At 42.7% G+C, this 19,783-nt stretch overlaps 1 protein-coding gene across 1 annotated transcript in view; it reads right to left on the bottom strand.

Moving 5' to 3' along the window:
* Positions 1–4,470: 4,470 nt before the first annotated feature.
* The window catches only part of mlycd (malonyl-CoA decarboxylase), a 48,182-nt gene continuing 32,869 nt past the window's right edge, over positions 4,471–19,783 (bottom strand). Inside the window, exons 4-5 of the mRNA XM_078210619.1 lie at positions 15,880–16,032; positions 4,471–5,996 (exon numbers count right to left, since the gene is read on the bottom strand). Coding sequence (XP_078066745.1) covers positions 5,463–5,996; positions 15,880–16,032 — 687 coding nt within the window. The 3' untranslated portion in view covers positions 4,471–5,462. The remainder of the gene's footprint in view (positions 5,997–15,879; positions 16,033–19,783) is intronic.

Here is a 19,783-nt window from a genome sequence, read left to right as displayed (position 1 = left end):
CCCTTCACCTGGACTCAAAACATCAGCTCTTTTCTCTCCTTACAGATGCTGCCAGGCCTGCTGAGATTTTCCAGCATTTTCTCTTTTGGGTTCCACAATTCTGTGACTGATCCTTTGGACAAGGGGATTATTCTATGAGATAGAATACAGCTAGCTTTATTCCCTAGAATTTGGAAGAATGAGAGGTGATTCATATGTAATTCTTAAGAGGTTTAACAGGGTAGATGTTTGGAAGATGTTTCCCGGGATAGAGTCTGGAACTAATTCATAGTCTCTTGAACCAAAAAAAAAACCAAGACACAAAACACCAATTACACTCAGCACCAAACAAAACTATTTTATGCTATTACTTTCATCGCATCTACTACTTGAAGATGTTTCCTGGGATAGAGAGTCTGGAACAAGGAGACTGAAAGAAGGAAAATGTTCGCCAAAGTTGTGAATCTTTGTAATTCTCCAGCTCAGAGAGCTGTGGACGTTCAGTCATTGAGTAGATTCAAGACAAAGATTGATAGATTTTTGGATACCAACTGAATTAAGGGGTATAGGGATAGTGTGCAAAAATGGAGTTGAGACAGATAATAATTTTATTAAATGTCCCTACTCCTCTTATTTCTTATGTTCTATATGCTCAAAGGTTACTTCAGCCCAAGTTGTGGGTCTTTGCAACACCCCTTATTTTTCCTAACTGTTCCTAACCATGTATCCATATCTGTTCTCAGACATGAGATTCTGTTAAAGCATGGTTTTTACTAAAACTATACTTTGCATTTCCACGTTTCCCTCTTTCTGGGAAGCAGATAGTTTTGTCCCCCTTTCGTTTTCCAAGCATCAGAAAAGATTACAAAACAGTTATGCTACCCAGTAAAACATCTAATTCAAAATAGTTAATTTCTCATTAATTAGAGGTTTTAAGGGTTAATAATGAATTATTAACTACACAATTTCCTAATTAACATACTTGTTGACTAAATTAAACATTCCAACATGATCTTTCTGGGTGGAAAAGTCCATTTGAAATGACTGCCATATTGTTTGACTGCTGGGAATTAGTCATGAGACCAGATGATATAGGAGCAGAATTATGCCATTCGGCCCATTGAATGGCGGAGCAGACTCAATCATGGCTGATAAGTTTCTCAACCCCATTCTCCCACCTTTTCCCCGTAACCTTTGATCCCCATACCAATCAAGAACTTATCTATCTCTGTCTTAAATACACTCAATGACCTGGCCTCCACAGCCTGCTGTGGCAATTAATTCTGTAGATTCACTACCCTCTGGCTGAAGAAATTCCTCATCTCAGTTCTACAGTTCAACATGCTACTGTGCAGAGGGACCTGGGAGTCCTTGTGCATGAATCACAAAAACTCAGTTTGCAGGTGCAGCAGGTAATCAAGAAGGCAAATGGAATGTTGGCTTTTATCGCGAGAGGGATGGAGTATAAAAGCAGGGAGGTCATGCTGCAACTGTACAGGGTACTGGTGAGGCCGCACCTAGAGTACTGTGTACAGTTTTGGTCCCCTTATTTAAGAAAGGATATATTAGCTTTGGAGGGGGTACAGAGAAGGTTCACCAGGTTGATTCCGGAGATGAGGGGGTTAGCTTATGAGGAGAGATTGACTAGACTGGGCCTGTACTCATTGGAGTTTAGAAGGTTGAGGGGAGATCTTATAGAGACATATAAGATAATGAAGGGGCTAGACAGGGTAGAAGCAGCGAGGTTATTTCCACTTACAATGGAAACAAGAACTAGGGGGCATAGCCTCAAAATACGGGGGAGTCAATTTAGAACAGAGTTGAGGAGGAACTTCTTCTCCCAGAGGATAGTGAATCTTTGGAATTCTCTGCCCAATGAAGCAGTAGAGGCTACCTCGTTAAATGTGTTTAAGTCACAGATAGATAGACTTTTAACCATTAAGGGGAATTAAGGGTTATGGGGAGCGGGCGGGTTAAGTGGAACTGAACCCACTATCAGATCAGCCATGATCTTATTGAATGGTGGAGCAGGCTTGAGGGGCTAGATGGCCTACTCCTGCTCCTATTTCTTATGTTCTTAAAAAGTCATCCCTTTACTGTGAGTCTGTGCGTCGGATCCTAGTCTCTCCTACTAATGGAAACATGTTCCCCCTCGTCCATTTTATCCAGGCTTTTCAGTATTCTGTAAGTTTCAATGAGATCCCTCCTCATCCTTCTATACTCCATCAAGTACAGACCCAGAGTCTTCAAACGCTTGTCATATGTCAAGCTTTTCATTCCCGGGATCATTCTCGTGTATCTCCTCTGGACCCTCTCTAGGGACTACAAATCCTTCATTAATACGGGGTCCAAAATTGCGCACAAATATTCCAAATGTGGTCTGACCAGCGCCTTATAAAGCCTCAGGGTGGGTTGAACAAAGTAAGGCATTTCTAAATTGAAGTGTGAAACTCCAGCTCAGTATCAGTGGTGGCAATTCAGCATTTCATCTTTCTTGAAGGTAATAACAGATCATCGTGCCTTTTTTCTAGTTCACGGCTGAAATTCTCCAGCCTTGCCTACGGCTGGGATTCTCCGATCCCACTGCAGTGAATGGAGATTTGGCTGAGCATCAAATCCTCCATTTTCACTGGCATTGGCAAATCCAGGGCTACATTTTTCACTTGGTACAGGAATTCAGAACTTACAATCAACAACAAGAATGACTTGCCTTACATGGTGTCTTTAATGACTTCAGGACTTCTCAAAGCACTTTACAGATTGAAGTACTTCTGAAGTGTATTCACTGATTCAATGTAGGAATGAATGAATGCAACAGTACACAATCAATTCTGCTTAATTGAAACCTGCTTAACTGGAATGATTAGGTAACTTGATTTTTCTGTTATTTAAATTGCTTATTTCAAATTAATGGATACGTTCAATTTGCGTTTTGTGCAAATTATGAATCTATAATTTATACCTTGAATTACCCAATTACTGGCTGATGGGTGACTACACCTGGAAGTGTATGAGTATGGGACAAGATAGCAAATTTGACCTGGCTGCGGTGCACGTTTGTTGGAATCTGTTCAGTTGCTGTTTCTGCCATTTTTTGGGATTATTACAGTTCATCCACAAAAGATATGGGACAAGGGGAAGATGTCTCACTGATATCTAATTCTTTTGCCCCACTTTTTGAAGGGGTAACCAAGAAGATAGATGAGGACAGTGAAGTCGACCTTGTCTGCATGGACTTTAGCAAGGCCTTTGACAAGGTACCACATAGTAGGTTGTTGAGCAAGGTTAAATCTCACAGGATTGAGCCAGGGTGAGTTGGCCAATTGGCTTGACAACAGAAGACAGAGAGAAGTTGTAGAGGGTCGTTTTTCAAACTGGAGGCCTGTGACCAGCAGTGTGCCTCAGTAATCGGTGCTGGGTCCATTGTTATTTGTCATTTATATTAATGATTTGGATGAGAATTTAGGAGGCATGTAGTAAGTTTGCAGATGACACCAAGATTGGTGGCATAGTGGACAGTGAAGGTTATCCAGGATTGCAAATTGGGCCAGTGGGCCAATGAATGGCAGATGGAGTTTAATTTAGAAATCTGTGAGGTGATGCATTTTGGTAGATCAAATTGGGATAGGACCTACTCAGTTAATGGTAGGGCATTGGGGAGAGTTATAGAACAAAGAGACCTATGAGTACAGGCTCATAGCTCCTTGAAAGTGGGGTCACAGGTGGACAGGGTGGTGAAGAAGGCATTCAGCATGCTTAGTTTCATTGGTCAGAACATTGAATACAGGAATTGGGATGTCTTGTTGAAGTTGTACAAGACATTGGTAAGGCCACACTTGGAATACAGTGTACCATTCTGGTCACTTTATTATAGAAAGGATATTATTAAACTAGAAAGAGTGCAGAAAATATTTACTGGGATGCTACTGGGACTTGATGGTTTGAGTTATAAGGAGAGGCTGGATAGACTGGAACTTTTTTTCCCTGGAGTGTAGGAAGCTTAGGGGTGATCTTATACAGGTCTGTAAAATAATGAGGGGCATAGATAAGGTAGTCAACATTTTTTTCCAAAGGTAGGGGAGTCTAAAACTAGAAGGCGTAGATTTAAGGTGAGAGGGGAGAGATACAAAAGGGTCCAGATGGGCAATTTTTTCACTGAGGGTGGTGAGTGTCTGGAACGAGTTGTCAGAGGCAGTAGTAGAAGCAGGTACAATTTTGTCTTTTAAAAAGCATTTAGATAGTTACATGGGTAAGATGGATATAGAGGGATATGGGCTAAATGCGGGCAATTGAGACAAGCTTAGTGGTAAAAACTGGGTGAAATGGACAAATTGGGCCAAAGGGCCTGTTTCCATGCTGTAAACCTCTGTGACTCTATGACACAGTCCAGGAGAGAAGGACAGTGACACAAGAGAGAGTCTGGTCCATAATAAGTGTTGCAACAAGCTAGAGTGCAAATGCTAATTTCAGAAATTAAGCAAACAACTGACAGGCTATACATTCCAATTTTATTTGATTTCAAAATCTTCATAGCAGGAAATTCCCTCTAAAAAATCAAACAATACTTGAATGGATTTTGACGAAACAATAATTTATATATCCAGCTTGAAAAGTATCTGTAGTAATAAAGGCAGTGATTTGTCTTGGAGAAAGTCCTGTTTTCTAATACATAAAAATAGCCACACAGAGTAATGTGCTTTTGCAAATAACTTGGGAACTGTCTTCAGTCAGTGGGCTATGGGGCGATGGATGAGTCCCAATGACTACAGATGGTATTGGGTTACAGCACAGACTAAAAAGGGCAGCATGACCCCACTGAGTTGGCAAGTAATTCTCTAACTGAGGCATATACTAATGATGGCAAACTATCTCTGAGGTAGACTTTTCAGAAGTGGTTTACAAATGCTTTTGATTGCAGTCACCATCATAGGAGTTTCTCAGTTAAATTGACTGTTTAAACTAATCAGCGAAAATTACCAATGTACTGAGCAATCAGTTGGTTCTGAAGGCTTTTTAACTTAGGAGAGGCATACTGATGTCCAGTGGAAAATAACTATCTCTTTCTCCCAGGCTGGCAGATGTACGGTATGTAGAAGTGACTACATACCAAATTAATTCATTGGCACTGGGACATCCTGTGCCATGAAAGTCACCTTGTAAAAGGTATGTTAATGGCTTATCAACTTCACATGTAGTTAGACATGTCAGACATTAATACATTTTACTCTCATTAAATATTTGGACTGAATTTTTGAATGAGCTTTAGGTTCATGTCGCTCATCATTAGTAGAACATAGATAATAAATAATGATATATATGATGAATTATCAATAAAATTAGCAAAATAAAATTGCCTGTTCCATAATGAATTCCTTAAGTTACATTTCTCGTTGCAATTTATTTTTATTTAAACACTGGTGAGTAATAATTAACTGATTAAAGTTTCCCCATTTGAGAACACTCATTGCTCTGCAAAGCTCTAGTTAAAGTTTACTGATTTTCTGACATTGAGCTACAAGACTCAGAATCTGCTCAGAAGCTTCAATGTGTTTTGTCTTCAAGTACTGGACACTGTTATGATTGGTATCTTCCAGGAAGTATCGATAGTTTGCCATCATTCCCGAGGATGATGAAAGACCACGAGGACTAATGTCAGCCAGCCAGTTTAATTGCCATATCACAGCGCCATTCTGGAGGTGGAAGTTAGCTACTGGATTAAGGGCAGCCCCGCGATGTTTTTCTCCATACAGGTACCAGGCACAAAGTCGCATTAGTGGCGTCTCAAGAGCTCGAACTAATTTGTCAGACTTCACCCACTCATTCGTGCTGAGTAGGCGCTTGAATGATTCTAGCACAGGCTCTTCAATGATGGCCTGGATTTCTTTGTATTCAAGTTCTGTAAAGATCTTGTTTGATTTCCCTTCCTTGATTTGGATATTGAGGATTCCAAGCAGCCACTCTGTGAAGCCAGGAATGGGAGATAGGCTGGAGAACTTGTTCATGTGAGGAAACTCACCCTGCAGATTACACAGACAAAAAACATATTAATTTCAAAACAGAACTGCTGATATCCTATGACTGTTGGTCTGCATCACCAAACCTACTCTTTCTGTAGGTTGCCATTCTGTAGTGTGTAGACTAAAGTGCTACACTTAGGTTCCTCAACAAGTGGTCTTTCAGTGGGAAAATATAAAATGTTCTTTTTGTTCATTTGTTCTTATGCAGACTGCAGAAAACTACGGTGGTAATATTGCCAAGTTGTTACTTTGAAATTGTTGGCAACACCAGCAATAGATATGTGCTGCAATGCATTTTTTTCTCTGAATCTACAAAAGTACAAGCAAGAGGCAGGAGTAGGCCATTCGGCCCTTCAATCCCGCTCTGACATTTAATAAGATCATAGCTGATTTGATACTAACATCAAATCTGCATTCCGCCTATCCCCGGTAACCTATCATCCCCTTACTTACCAAGAATTTATCCACCTCTGCCTGAAAAATATCCAAAGACTCTGCTTCCACTGCCTTTTCGGGAAGAGTTCCGAGAAATAAAAATTGCCTCACCTCCGTTTTAAATGGGCGACCCCTTATTTTTAAACAGTGATCCCTAGTTCTAGATTCTCCCACAAGAGGAAATGTCCAATCCACACCCAATCTGTCAAGACCTTCCAGAACTAGATAAAAATTGATCAAGTTTCAACATTCACTAACTGACAAGGGAAATTGTGTAGTTTTTGGCAATAGCACATTGGCAAGCTGGTAAAGAGACACGCAATCTCATAAACAGAACAGTCAGTGATATATACTTCAAAACACATTTTGCAATATTAATAACATACACAGACTAATGACTGTTAAAATAGCCAACAATGGAACTTCATAAAAACTTCTGTCATTAATATTGCAGAGTGCAATTTTACGGCATTAACATCTCAGTTCTTGAATGAGCAACACCCACAAAGTGCAGTTTGTGCATTGTATACGCATCATTTATTGCCTGATTATATCTCATCTGCGAAAACTACAAGGAAGGATGATAATCAGTTAGATGGTAGAAAATAATAGGAGTCTATAAAAACTAGTTTTGGGTACTTCCTTACCTGGAACTCTTGTTATCCCCATTTTTCACACTTACCTCAGAATCGGGTAAGGATTTATGAAAGCTCTTTTGGCAGAGAACACAACTGTCTTATCATATGTACAATCATTCCCAGAGCAAGTGACAGCCTGTCATTTTTCACCTGCTGAGGCCGTATAAACATTTCTACCTCATAAATAAAAATGGATTAGTGCCCAGACTGTGAGTGTATCATAATATATCATTCAAAACAGTCTTGTTTGCAAGAAAGATTATGAGGAATTTGGATTTAAGAAACAACAGAAAAAACAGAATTGAAATCCTGTGAAGCAGTAGACTGCAAGCTGTAGATATTCACCTGATTGGTTTATTTCTGTTCATTTCTTAACTCTTCCAGTATACTTATCAAGGGATTAAGCAAATGACAATCCAACAGGCTTCTGCCAATGACAAAATGATTAACCACATGACATTCATGAATATTGCCATATGGTGATTGTTTTCTCTCCTTCTGGGGAATTTCATCCCTCATCACAAACTTGCTCAACTCCTGATATTCTCATTTAGGACATCTGAGATGAGGAATGGATAATAACAAATGCATGTTGGCACACCATCACTTTACCACCGCTGATCTAGTGATTCTCCTGAACTGAGCATTTAAGTCGTTTATTAGTTAAGTAGTATTCCGCTTTTTCCTGTACCTAATCTTCCAGCCTGGGGCGGTGGGGAGAGGAGCGGGGAGGTATTTGGTTGCAATATTAATGTCTTATTACAGTAACATTCAACTAAAACTAACAAGAAACTGCAAAAAAAAACTACTTGCCGAGGATTGGGCTTCAAACTTAATGAAGGACTTGTGGGATCAACAATTAGATTAATTGAGCGGCACGGTGGCACAGTAGTTAGCACTGCTGCTTCACAGCTCCAGGGTCCTGGGTTCGATTCCCAGCTCGGGTCAGTGTGTGTGTGGAGTTTGCACATTCTCCTCGTGTCTGCGTGGGTTTCCTCCGGGTGCTCCGGTTTCCTCCCACAGTCCAAAGATGTGCGGGTTAGGTTGACTGGCCAGGTTAAAAATTGCCCCTTAGAATTCTAAAATGCGTAGGTTAGAGGGATTAGCGGGTAAAATATGTGGGGGTAGGGCTGGGTGGGATTGTGGGCGGTGCAGACTCGATGGGCCGAATGGCCTCCTTCTGCACTGTAGGGTTTCTATGATTTCTATGAATTACACCCATGCTCACAGATATTCAATCAATGCAATGGTTACGCAATCATACAAGAAAATGCTCACAGATATGTAGTTACACTGTATTGAGGAAGTAATACAAATCAGAAGGGATGCAAATTTAAATTTAATACAAGGCATGCTCCTTTTAGAAATTTTGGACTGAATCATCTGCCTTCCCGCATGATCAAGTTGGGAGTAGGGGAGTATCTAATTGGGCAGGACGGTGGCGGGTGGCAAAACTGATGCTCTCCCTCCTCCAACCCAACTAAGTCTGTGACAGAAACAGAAATGCTGGAAAATCACAGCAGGTCTGACACATCTGTGGAGAGAGAATAGAACCAACGTTTTGAGTCAGGATGACCCTGACTTGAAACGTTGGCTCTATTTTCTCTCCACAGATGCTGTCAGACCTGCTGCGATTTTACAGCATTTCTGTTTCAGATTCCAGCATCAACAGTATTTTGCCCTCAAGTCTGTGGCAGAAAGGCCTGTGGATGGTCTTCCCATGCTATAGTCACTTTAGGCTCTAAAGTATGTAATTAATGCCCATTTAAAAGCCTCATCCTGACAATATTAGTATTAAACCCAGTGCAGGCAGGGGACTCGTGTGTGTGGGGAGCATGACAAGCAAACTCATACAGAGCTGCTGGCTGGATTCTAGAAGCGGCCCTTCATTCAAAGGCGCTCCGTGACTGATCAGGAACCTGGCATTGGGAAGGACAGGTCTGCTGAGAGTCATCCCTACCCTTGCTGCCAACTCCCCTTTTGCCATTACCCCACTTCACATCATAATTTATCTGTGGCCGGGATTTAGCAACAATCCAGGGCCTCAAGTGGGCAGCAGCCACAACCTCCTGATTGTGCTGCCACCCAGCCTCCGAGGGGCCAACAGGTTTCAGTGGGCAGGACCACTGCCTTCTGAGTTCTTGATCTAGGGAAGGCCTGCCAACTTCCAGTTAAATGCCTGTGTGGCACTTAATTTGACGGGTCTTCCCAAAGAGGCACATGGGCACTCTCCATCGCTCCATTAATTATAGGATAACAAGTTATGAGATTGACACAAAATTCAACTTAATTAATTCTCATTCTATTTTAAATGCAATTACAAAAGATCGCCAGATGCTGCTAATTTAACAAATTATCCATCAAAAAATAATTATGTATTTGAATATATATGATGATGATGGATTCTCCTGTTGCTTCGACGGATGAGTAATGAGCAAGGAGGCCAATTGTTCACGGTCTAGGTTAGTGTCATCTCATATGTTAAGCCAAATCTTCATTTGCAGATCTGATTGCAAAGACTACATATGAAGTCACTGGAAGAGGGGTGGATGAAGGCAGTGGCTTTGCAGCATGCTCATTTGTCCTGTAACTCTGTTCTACTCAAAATGTTGTGATTGTTTAATGGCAAAGATTTCTTTATTTTGCTCAGGGTTGTTTCTCCCCATGTCATGGAATTCAACTTACAGACTTTGAGATTGACTTTCAGAATGTCTTTGTATTGGAGTATTGGATGTTCTTTGGTGCTGGGTCCCGTACTCATATCACTTTAGATTATAGCCTTCAGTATGCAGGAATCCTCCGCACAAAACACATCACCACTCCAGCAAATATATATATGCATACACATGAAATTACTATTTATATTGGTAGAAGTCTTCCCATCTGTCTCTTGCTAAATCATCAACACTTACATTCCCATAACAGCTCTGACAGAATAATATATCAAGAGCACTTTACAAGAGAAGAAGACACCAAACAGTAAGTCAAAGTCTTTAGAGGTGGAGTAACTAAAGGCACAGTAAAAAGTGTGGGGCTTGAGAGACTTTTATTAGTAGGGAGATAAGATGGTACAAAGTGACTTTGAAAGGAAATTCCTGAAATGCTGAATTAAATACTCCTTTCTGATGGAAAGGTGAATAAGAACTCATCCAGAGTCAGAGCCACTTGAGAGTGTGGGCTGAGTATATTGTAAAGTAAAATAAAGTTTATTTATTAGTCACAAGTAGGCTTACATTAACACTGCAATGAAGTTACTGTGTAATTTCCCTAGTCGCCACACTCAGGTGCCTGTTCGGGTCAATACACCTAACCAGCAAGTCTTTCAGACTGAGAGAGACACGGGGAGAACGTGCAGAGTCTGCACAGAGTGACCCAAGCCGGGAATTGAACCCGGGTCCCTGGCGCTGTGAGGCAGCAGTGCTGACCACTGTAAAACTGTACCAGGCTGCGTTGCTTGTGAAAATTCATGGGACAGTACAAAAGGACACAAGATGCTGATTGAAGCTAACCCTCTACAGATAAATGTATTACAGGAAAAAAAAATCTAGAGACGAGGACAAAATCTCGATTGCCACCCCAGCATGTACTGCGGTTGCGCTGCCTTTCGGATTAGACAAACTGAGGCCCCACCTGCCCCCAAAGAATGGATGCAAATAATTCAGTCGCACTATTCTGAAGCAAAATTGGGGAGTTCTTAGCAGTGTCTTGGCCAATGGCTATCCCGCAATCATCATCAATCAAACAGAGCACAATGTTGAATTTGTAGGATCTTGCTGTGATTAAATTGGCTGCTGTGTTTCTTACAGTGATTAAACTTCAGGAGTATTTCATTGGTTATAACACATTTTGGGGACATTCTGAGGCTGCGATGGGATTAGGGTTATATAAATACAAATATTTATTTTATTGTGATGCAGGTTGCAATAAAGAAATCAGTGCCGAAAACCACCGACCTCGTCTGTGGCTGAGATTCTTCAAATGGCAATTTTGCTGTTCTCACTTGCAGCAGAGCGGACATGGACGAGATCAGAGAATTCCGCCCCAGTACGGCATTGCGTGGCTGATTTCGTGTTTTCAGCATTCACCAAGTAGTTGGCAGGTAGAGGGATCAGTCCACCTACCCAATGAAGCATGCCAGATACTGAAACCCTCTTTGCAGAAGGTTTCAAATAGAATATTTGTGTGTACTGAATGAACAGCACTCGGAGCTGAGCAGTCTGCAGTAGTGCAGGTGGTGAGTGTTTTGTCTTTTCAGCACTCAGCTTCATCGATGAAGTACATAGAAATAGCCTGGATGTTAGGACATCTGGTACAAAAGCAGAGTGTGACATTATAGTTGTTGAGCACAGAGCAAACAAGATAGCAAATTCATCTTTGTCAAGGGAATCATTTATAGAAAAGAAGTCTTCACAATTGGGATGTGTCCAGTTTGTTTCTGCACTCCATTCAATGCACTTGCCAACTGTATCTAGAGTGCTAACTGTGTCTGTGTTTTACTACTGTGCTTGCAAGCAATTCAGTCAGAACATATACAGTTTAAGTTTATTTATTATTGTCACAAGTAGGTTTACATTAACATTGCAATGAAGTTACTGTGAAAATCCCCTAGTCACCATACTCTGGTGCCTGTTTGGGTAAACTGAGGGAGAATTTAGCATCAGAGGCAGCTTACATTTATATACGGATTTTAACAGAAAAATCACTCCTGATGTGTTTTGGAAAGGTGTATGGAAAATCAAACATAGAAAATAGGAGTAGGCCATTTGGTCCTTCAAGCCTGCTCTGCCATTCATTTTTATCATGGCAATTTTATTATCAAATTCAGTATCCTGATCCCCCTTCCCCCCCATATCCTTTGATCCCTTTAGTCCCAAGAGCTATATCTAATTTCTTCTTGAAATCACACAACGTTTTGGCCTCAACTGCTTTCTGTGAGAGTGAATTCCACAGATTCACCGCTCTCTGGGTGAAGAAATTTCTCTTCACCTCAAACTATGACCTCTAGTTCTGGACTCCCCCACCATCGGGAACATTGGGCCCGATTCTCCCATCGCGACCCGCAACTTTTCTGGCGGTCCATTCGGCAGAATTGCGTGTTGGCCATTTTGCGGGATTTGCGCATGCGCTGGGAACACATGTGCATCTCCCAGAGCCGGAGAACAGTCGCAGTCGAGACCGTGCTGGAAACCGGTGGGAAGAGAGGTAAGTCATTTGAATCTTTTTAAAATGTAGTTTAAATATGCCTTGCATGTGCTTATCGGGCCCGGCATGGAACTTGCCGGGCCCAAGTGAATCTCCCACCCCTTCAGGAGTACTTCATTCCGATGGGGTTTAGAGGAGCTCTCCACGTTCTGGGAACTAGCGGGCGACCCCGCCGGAATGAAGGGAGGGGCAAACGGGGCCACCCAGGGGGTCGGGGGTGGTGCCCCCTGGGCATGGGCACCCTGGCAGTGCCAGCCTGTGCCCCCTGGCACTGCCCAAGGGGCAAAGTGTCCATGCCCTGGGGACACCTTGGTACTGCCCAATGGGCATGGGGCAATGCCAAGGGGCGGGGCCTAGGGTGCGATCAGTGGGGTGGGGGGTCCCGCTGTCGGGATTGGTCTGGGCTCGAGGGAGGGCAGCAATTGGGGTGGGCTGGGGGAGCCTGCCTCTGAGGGAGGGGTCTGACCTGGGGGCCGGGGTCTGCTGGGATAAAAGAGGTGGAGGGATCACCACTGCTGAGGGGGAGTGGGCTAGACATCGGGGCACTCCAGGGCAAGGGGGGTTGGGGCTGGCCTGGGAATTGTGTGGGAGCCGCGATCTGGCCTGGGGGGGGGGGGGGGGGGGGGGGGGAAGAGCTGGAGGGGCAGCACTGCGGGGGTCCCGGGCTGGCCAGTGATTGAGCTGGCCAGCAAACGGAGAGACTGACAGATCGGGACCACTGCGCGTGCGCAGAGTTCCGGAGCTGTCAGGCTCCAGCATGAATAGGCTCCGCCACCCTGGGTTTTTAATGATATTCACGATTGTGACCTCTGCAGTGCACTAGAGTGAGGAGATTTAGGTCTGAAGCTGCACTAAAAAAACAGTCGTGGTATGGAACAGTTTTCCCACCACTTTTTTTCAGCACTTTTGGGAGAATCGCCCCCATTCTTTCTGAATCTATCCCATCTAATCGAGTAGAATTTTATAAGTTTCTATGTGATCCCCTCTCACTCTTCTAAACTCTAATGAATACAATCCTAACTGACTTAAGTCTCTCCTCATATGGCATATTGAGCCAAAGGAGAAGATACTAAGAGGGGTGACTAAACATTTGTTCAAACTGGTGGGTTTTAAAGAGGAATTTCAAGGAGGATGAGGAAATGGAGAAGTTTAGGAGGGAAATTCCAGAGTGGGATCTAGGCCCACTCACAGGGCAAAGAGTGTCAATCGTCATCTAAAAAAAAAGGGCAGAATTCCCAAACATGCACCTGAGTGGAAGTCAAAGACAGTTTCAACCGCAGAAACCACAACCAGAAACAGAAAAGGCAGCAGAAGAGACTGGGAGAAGCTCAATTCAGAAAGCTGCTGAATGTTCATGTAGAGTTAAAAAATTATTAGACTGGTACACAACTAAACAATTCATGTTACGGAGATGTCAATCGTCCTGCTAAAGGTGGTGGAAATTAGCATTGAGGTTGCTGATGTATGAAAGTCAACTGACAGCATTATAATCTGTATGCCTGTCAACATGACTTGAATGTCAGAATTGAAATTCAATGTTGATTAGCTTGCAAAGCCCTGCTAGAAAGATTAGGATTTCAACACATATCTCTAAAATACAAAGCTACTGAATGAACTTTTACCCTGAATAAACAGGAACATTATACTGGTGCCACGAGTTGTCTCATTATCACAAACCATTTCTCATACCAACTCAACTTTACAAGGATATTGCAACTGATGAAGCCTGTCAAAAACAATTAGAACATCATTCCTTTCATTAATTCAAATAGCTTGCCTAATATCCAGGGATCTAATTAATTTTAGTCATTGCATTTCAATAAAAATAAGCTTTTAAGCAAAATTAGAAGTATTGGCTGTCTCCTGATCAGGAGTTCACTTTATCTGATGGGGAATTTAGCCACAGCTCAAAAGTGCCAACAACGTGTGTCTAAACCGATGGCCTCATTCAGAGTTGAGAAGGATGGTCGGTGTGAGAAATTGAAATGTCACAATGGTGAAAGAGGAGGTGTTCTTCGAAAACTTGGAGCTTAACAGCGCATTTAACCTTTGCTGCAGCAAACCTTCAACAGCTTACTGCTGACAGCTGATACAAAGAAAAACTTTACAGTACTGACATGCCTCATCTTGATACAAACAAAAAAAAAAGTGGATTACTTCAGTAACTGAGTCAGCACAACATAATAACAGCTGAGGCTGGAAACGGTGACAAACAGTTGAATGTTGTGACTCCAGGACTCTACGTTGCAGTTTTTAAAGGAACGTTAATGGTCCCCAAAATTTAAATGACGAACATGCACTTGAGGTGAGTGGGGGGAAAGTTCAAAGGAGATGTGAGGGCAAGGTTTTTACACAGAGAGTGGTAGGAGTCTGGAACGCGCTGCCAGGGCTGGTGCTGCAGGCAGATACAATAGGAGCGTTTAAGGGGCTTTAAGATAAGCACATGAGTACGCAAGGAACAGAAGGATATGGACCAAGGGCAGGCAAAAGGAATTAGTTTAATTTGGTGTCAAGGTTGGCACAACATTGTGGGCCAAAGGGCCTGTTCCTGTGCTGTACAGTTCTATGTTAACTCCACCCATAAGCTGGGTTAATGGTATCTTAGAGATTGATAAATGGGAAAATATTGATATATTTTTATTTAAAACCAAAGAAATTAAGTGAAAAAGAAGAATGATGGAGCATAAAAAGTTATGGGCCCTATGGCATAGAAATTCAGGCCTATACGATTTATTCCCCTACTATCCAAAAAGTCAGTGGGGAACACATCCCCACCAACCCTGACAGGCCCACTGCTCTGACGAGCATTGGTTGGCAGAAGACAGGACTCCGTTCTCACATGGGCAGAAGTCCCACCTTGGAGAGCTAGTGGCCAATCAAATTGACTGGCAGCTCTCCAGCCTCTCCAGGCCCAGCAGTGCAGTAGCTGAAAGAGGCAATGCAGTCACGTGCCTGGAAGGCAGGGGAGGTGGAGTGAAAGTAAGTGGCAGGGGTCCCAAGGAGGGGAGGGTAACCTTGGTAAATTTTACACATTTCCCCAAGGTCTGTCATTCACCAGTCAGCCTAAAAATTTAGGCTGGGTGGGAAATGCACCTTTTCCGGCAAAGTAAGTGGCCACTTAAAGGCTTTAATTGGGGCAAGGGCAAGCTTCCACCCCAAAAAATTACTTCCAGTTCAGGGTGGGCAGGCCCCCAGAGGAAATCCTGTCCATGCAATTTAATGCTGTCTCCCAAAACACAATGAGTTGTGTGTGTATGTGTGTGTGTGTGTGTGTGTGTGAAGGGGTGGGGGAGGTGGTGGGGTGCAGTAAAATTATGGCCATGGTGTAGATGAGAGCCAGTGCAAGTTAATATTTTAAAAATATAATCGATCCTGCATTTAAGAGATTTTTGCATAGAATGTAGGGGGAATGTTTATTTTTACAGTAAGACAGTGAAAGTCTTGAGGACATTTTTTCAACTCAAGAGATCATCATCGTGTGGTGGCATAATGGGTTCTGCTGCAAGTTAATTTGTTACTGCAGGTTGCTGACCACAGAAAGTTGCTGATCCCAGCCACATTTAACACCGATCCTTACAGACTTTATATTTGATGTGATGAAGACCTACCTGAAGCTCTTTTACTACTTGCTTGATGAGGTAATTTCCAAGCTCCACTCCCTGTAGCCCTTTCTGTGAGGAGCTGATAGAGTAGAAAACAGCTGTGGTGATCTTGTTAACATCCTCAGCCATCTCAGGAGAAGGACCATATCGCACAATAGCCTAAACAACACATACAATTCATATTTTTTTAAAGTTATTTATTTCCTTATTCAGCTTTTAGAAGTTACATAGATATTCCATCATATATTGCACATTTTTCAGAAGACAAAGATTACATAGTGATGATTGTTTCTGAAAATAGGTTTATTGAACCACTTCATTTAATGCAGCACTTTATTTCTTATTTAAATACAACGCAAATAGAATATACACTAATTAACACCATAACCAGAAGTCCCACCTAGGGGAATTTCACAGTAACTTCATTGCAGTGTTAATGCAAGCCTTACTTGTGACTAATAAATAAACTTTAACCAATTATTGTTTTCTGGGGAGAAAAATTAAAAAGCATTATTATTTAATGTCAAATACGGGTGGATACCTTTTCACCATCAAGCTCATTTCCACACACAATAGTGATTGTGTGGTAAAAAGGAGAGGCTCAAAACAAATTCTAACGGAAAACATTTCTAACATATTTTAGAAAGAAAAATGTTTCATGGTTGAAACATTTTTCTTTATAAAAGGGTAACTGGAATTTCTCCGACTGATGTGCCATAAATTTGGAGGAAACACCACAAAATGATGGAAATGTCCTTGAATGGTGTTTCACTGATCTTCCCCCAAGTTTCAGCAGGAGCTTGGGGCGAAAAACCTCAACCCCAGAGCTGGGAGTGAGGAAAATCAAGCTGGAAGAGTCAGTTATCCTTCAGAATGAAAAACAAAATCGCTCCATAATGCCATCTGGTGCCAAAGCTCTTAGTATCGTGGAGATTTAAAAAATTCGATCAGTGACTGACTGCAAGGGGCTTTTGAATATAAAGAAACAGAGCTTCTATTTTAATATTACCAGTGGATGTCCTGTGATAATGTTTAGGATATTTAGAACAACACAAGTGTTTATGCCGGGTGGACATTAGCATTAAGCTTGCTGATTTACAAGTGAATAAATCAAATTTCATTTTATGATGAGATTTTTACTGGTGCTTTGTGAATTGGATTTCAGAACGCAATACATTATTCAGTGAAAACTGTAAATATGTGCTCTCTTTACCATTTCAAAAACTGAATACATGCAGCAAAATGGTATGTTGGATTCATAAACCAAAGTTTGCAGCTATACTTAGCCATACTGTGGAATGAAATGGAGTTGAGCTGCACTGGGACACAATCCTGTGCTTTAGGATCAATGGGAAATGTTCTTTTGACATGGTGTAACATGAAATGGTCCTAGAGTTAAATAGTTCAGCTGTGGGGCTATTAGGTGGGTGGTGGGTAGTCTTTGATCTAGTATCACTGAAGAGGACCTGGAATTTAGAATCATAGAATTGCTACATTGCAGAAGGCGGCCATTCAGCCCATTGGGTCTGCACCGACTCTTCGACAGAGCAACCCCTCACCCAGGTTCCATCCCAGAAACCCCACATATTTACCCCTAAACTACACATATTGGAAGAATTTAGCATGGCCAATCCACCTAACCTGCACATCTTTGGACTATGGAAGAAAACCAGAGCACCTGGAGGAAACCCACACAGACACGGTGAGAACGTGTAAACTCCAAACAGGCAGTCACCCAAGGCCGGAACTGAGTCCCTGGTGCTGTAAGGCAGCAGTGCTAACTACTGTGCCACCGTGCTGCACAGAATTTGGCAGAATACTGAAAGCTGATCCTGAGGTTTGCAGTTGAACATGTTGTTTGCCTTACCAGTAGATTCCTAGGACCACGTTTTGATCTTCAAGGTGGGAATCATGAGCCAGGTCATTTCCCAACGTTGTAATCCAACCTCCTCCCTGGCAGTGCCCTCCCACACTATTTTCACTGTAGAGCAGTGGGGCAGGGCTGAAGCTGGGAATGCTGCCTCCCAAATCAGGCCCAACATGGAAACAGAGGAGGGCAGATGCCAAGTTGGCCAGGTTTGAACACCTTGAGCGGCATTTTCCCATCCCATCCAGTGGGTCTGCTGGCAGGCAGGAGTGGAAAATCTAATTCACCCAATGGCAGGTCAGTCTTCCCATTGTAAGGTGGCGTGAACGTCATTTGCACCTCATGAATGGTCATTAAAACAGCTGCCCACCAGCATCCCATCAGGTCTTCCAATCTTGCGTCATGCCAGTATGAAATTGCGTTGGTCTAAAACCTGATTGCTAATGAATGGCATGTATGAGTTGGTCCTCAGTCGCAAGAGACTTTGGGGTGAGTGCAGCTCTGCCAGAGTGCTGTGCTGATCCTGATGCTCTGTTCACCACTCAGCCAAGGCAGAACGGTTTCTGCCCCCAATTTCCATGCGGAGCTGGTCTTCATGGACAGCACCGTGCTGCTGGATTCATGGACACTCCCGTGTCAATGGCTCGGATCAGTAATGTTCCTGGGGTTAGAGAGCACAGGGTTTCCTTGACCCTGGTGTTACATACCAGTGTCCATCTGGGCATTCTGGCCAGCAGGAAAGGTATTGCTGGAGCCACCCGCCACTATAGTTAGTCTCAAAATAGGAGAACTCTGCCCCTTCTTCGGTTTCCTAGAACATCAGCTTAGGCTGCTAGCTGAGTGTAAACACACCCCACCTCCCTCACCCATCCATAATCTCCTCCTCACCCCTCAAAAGCCATGCCCCCATACTCTCTATATACACATGCTCACTGCATACCCTAAACCTCGATGCTTCCTACATTCTCCCACTGAACCCCATGCCTCCTCACTCCCTCCATCCCACTCACCTTGTATCTCTTGTGTACAAAACGTTTGAGCTTTACAATAACATTGTAAAGTCTTTGAGATGCTCAAGAAATTATTAAAATAAACAAAACCTTTTAAAACTACTTTTAAAAAATCCTTTTAACTAGTCATAATATTGTTCTGGTTTCCTCAGTGCCTGCTGAGCTTAATTAGTTAATGGGGTTTGGAACTCAGCCAAGTATGCATAATGAGATTCTACTGAATGATTGTGTCAACTATCCATGCTGCACTGATTGCATTAATGATGCTTGGAGTTCAGCTAAGCATTCATAATGGCATTCTATTGAACAGCTGCATAAACAAATCCTCCAGAGTGGAGTACACTAAAACCTTGATGTCTTTGAAAGACCTCAATCAACTGTTCACCTTTCAAACAGTCTGAACATCACTGAAAGAAGAGATTAAATCACAAGGTATATTGACAAAGTCAAATTCAAATATCAATACTGTTCAACGTGTACGGCGAACAGCACGGTGGTTAGCACTGCTGCCTCACAGTGCCAGGGACCCAGGTTCAATTCTGGCCTTGGGTCACTGTCTGTGTGGAGTTTGCACTTTTTGCCCTTGTCTGCGTGGGTTTCCTTCGGGTGCTCTGGTTTCCTCCCACAGTCCAAAGATGTGCGGATTAGGTTGATTGGCCATGCCAAATTGACCCTAGTGTCATGGGGATTTGTAGGTTAAATGTGTGGGATTACGGGAATAGGGCCTGTGGGGGATTGTGGTCGGTGCAGACATGATGGGCCAAATGGCCCCCCTTCTGTACTGTAGGGATTCTATGATTCCATGACACTGCTTTCCTTCATTGGATAATGTATCCCAATGCATCTGGACACTTTTTCACTTTCAGAGTACTGGCCAATGTAATTATTACTCACCTTTCACAACAGAGCCCAAGACATTATAACATGTAAAGTTGGTGATAACTTTTGGACTTACTTGTCAAAAGGTTCTTGACTCCAGGTTAGGGTTCCCCTATAGTTCTTGACTTCCCTGAGGAGCCATGAACTACGTCTC

The sequence above is a fragment of the Mustelus asterias genome, chromosome 4 (assembly GCF_964213995.1).
Source record: "Mustelus asterias chromosome 4, sMusAst1.hap1.1, whole genome shotgun sequence".
Lineage (NCBI taxonomy): Eukaryota > Metazoa > Chordata > Chondrichthyes > Carcharhiniformes > Triakidae > Mustelus > Mustelus asterias.
This window is presented reverse-complemented; position numbering and strand designations above follow the sequence as displayed.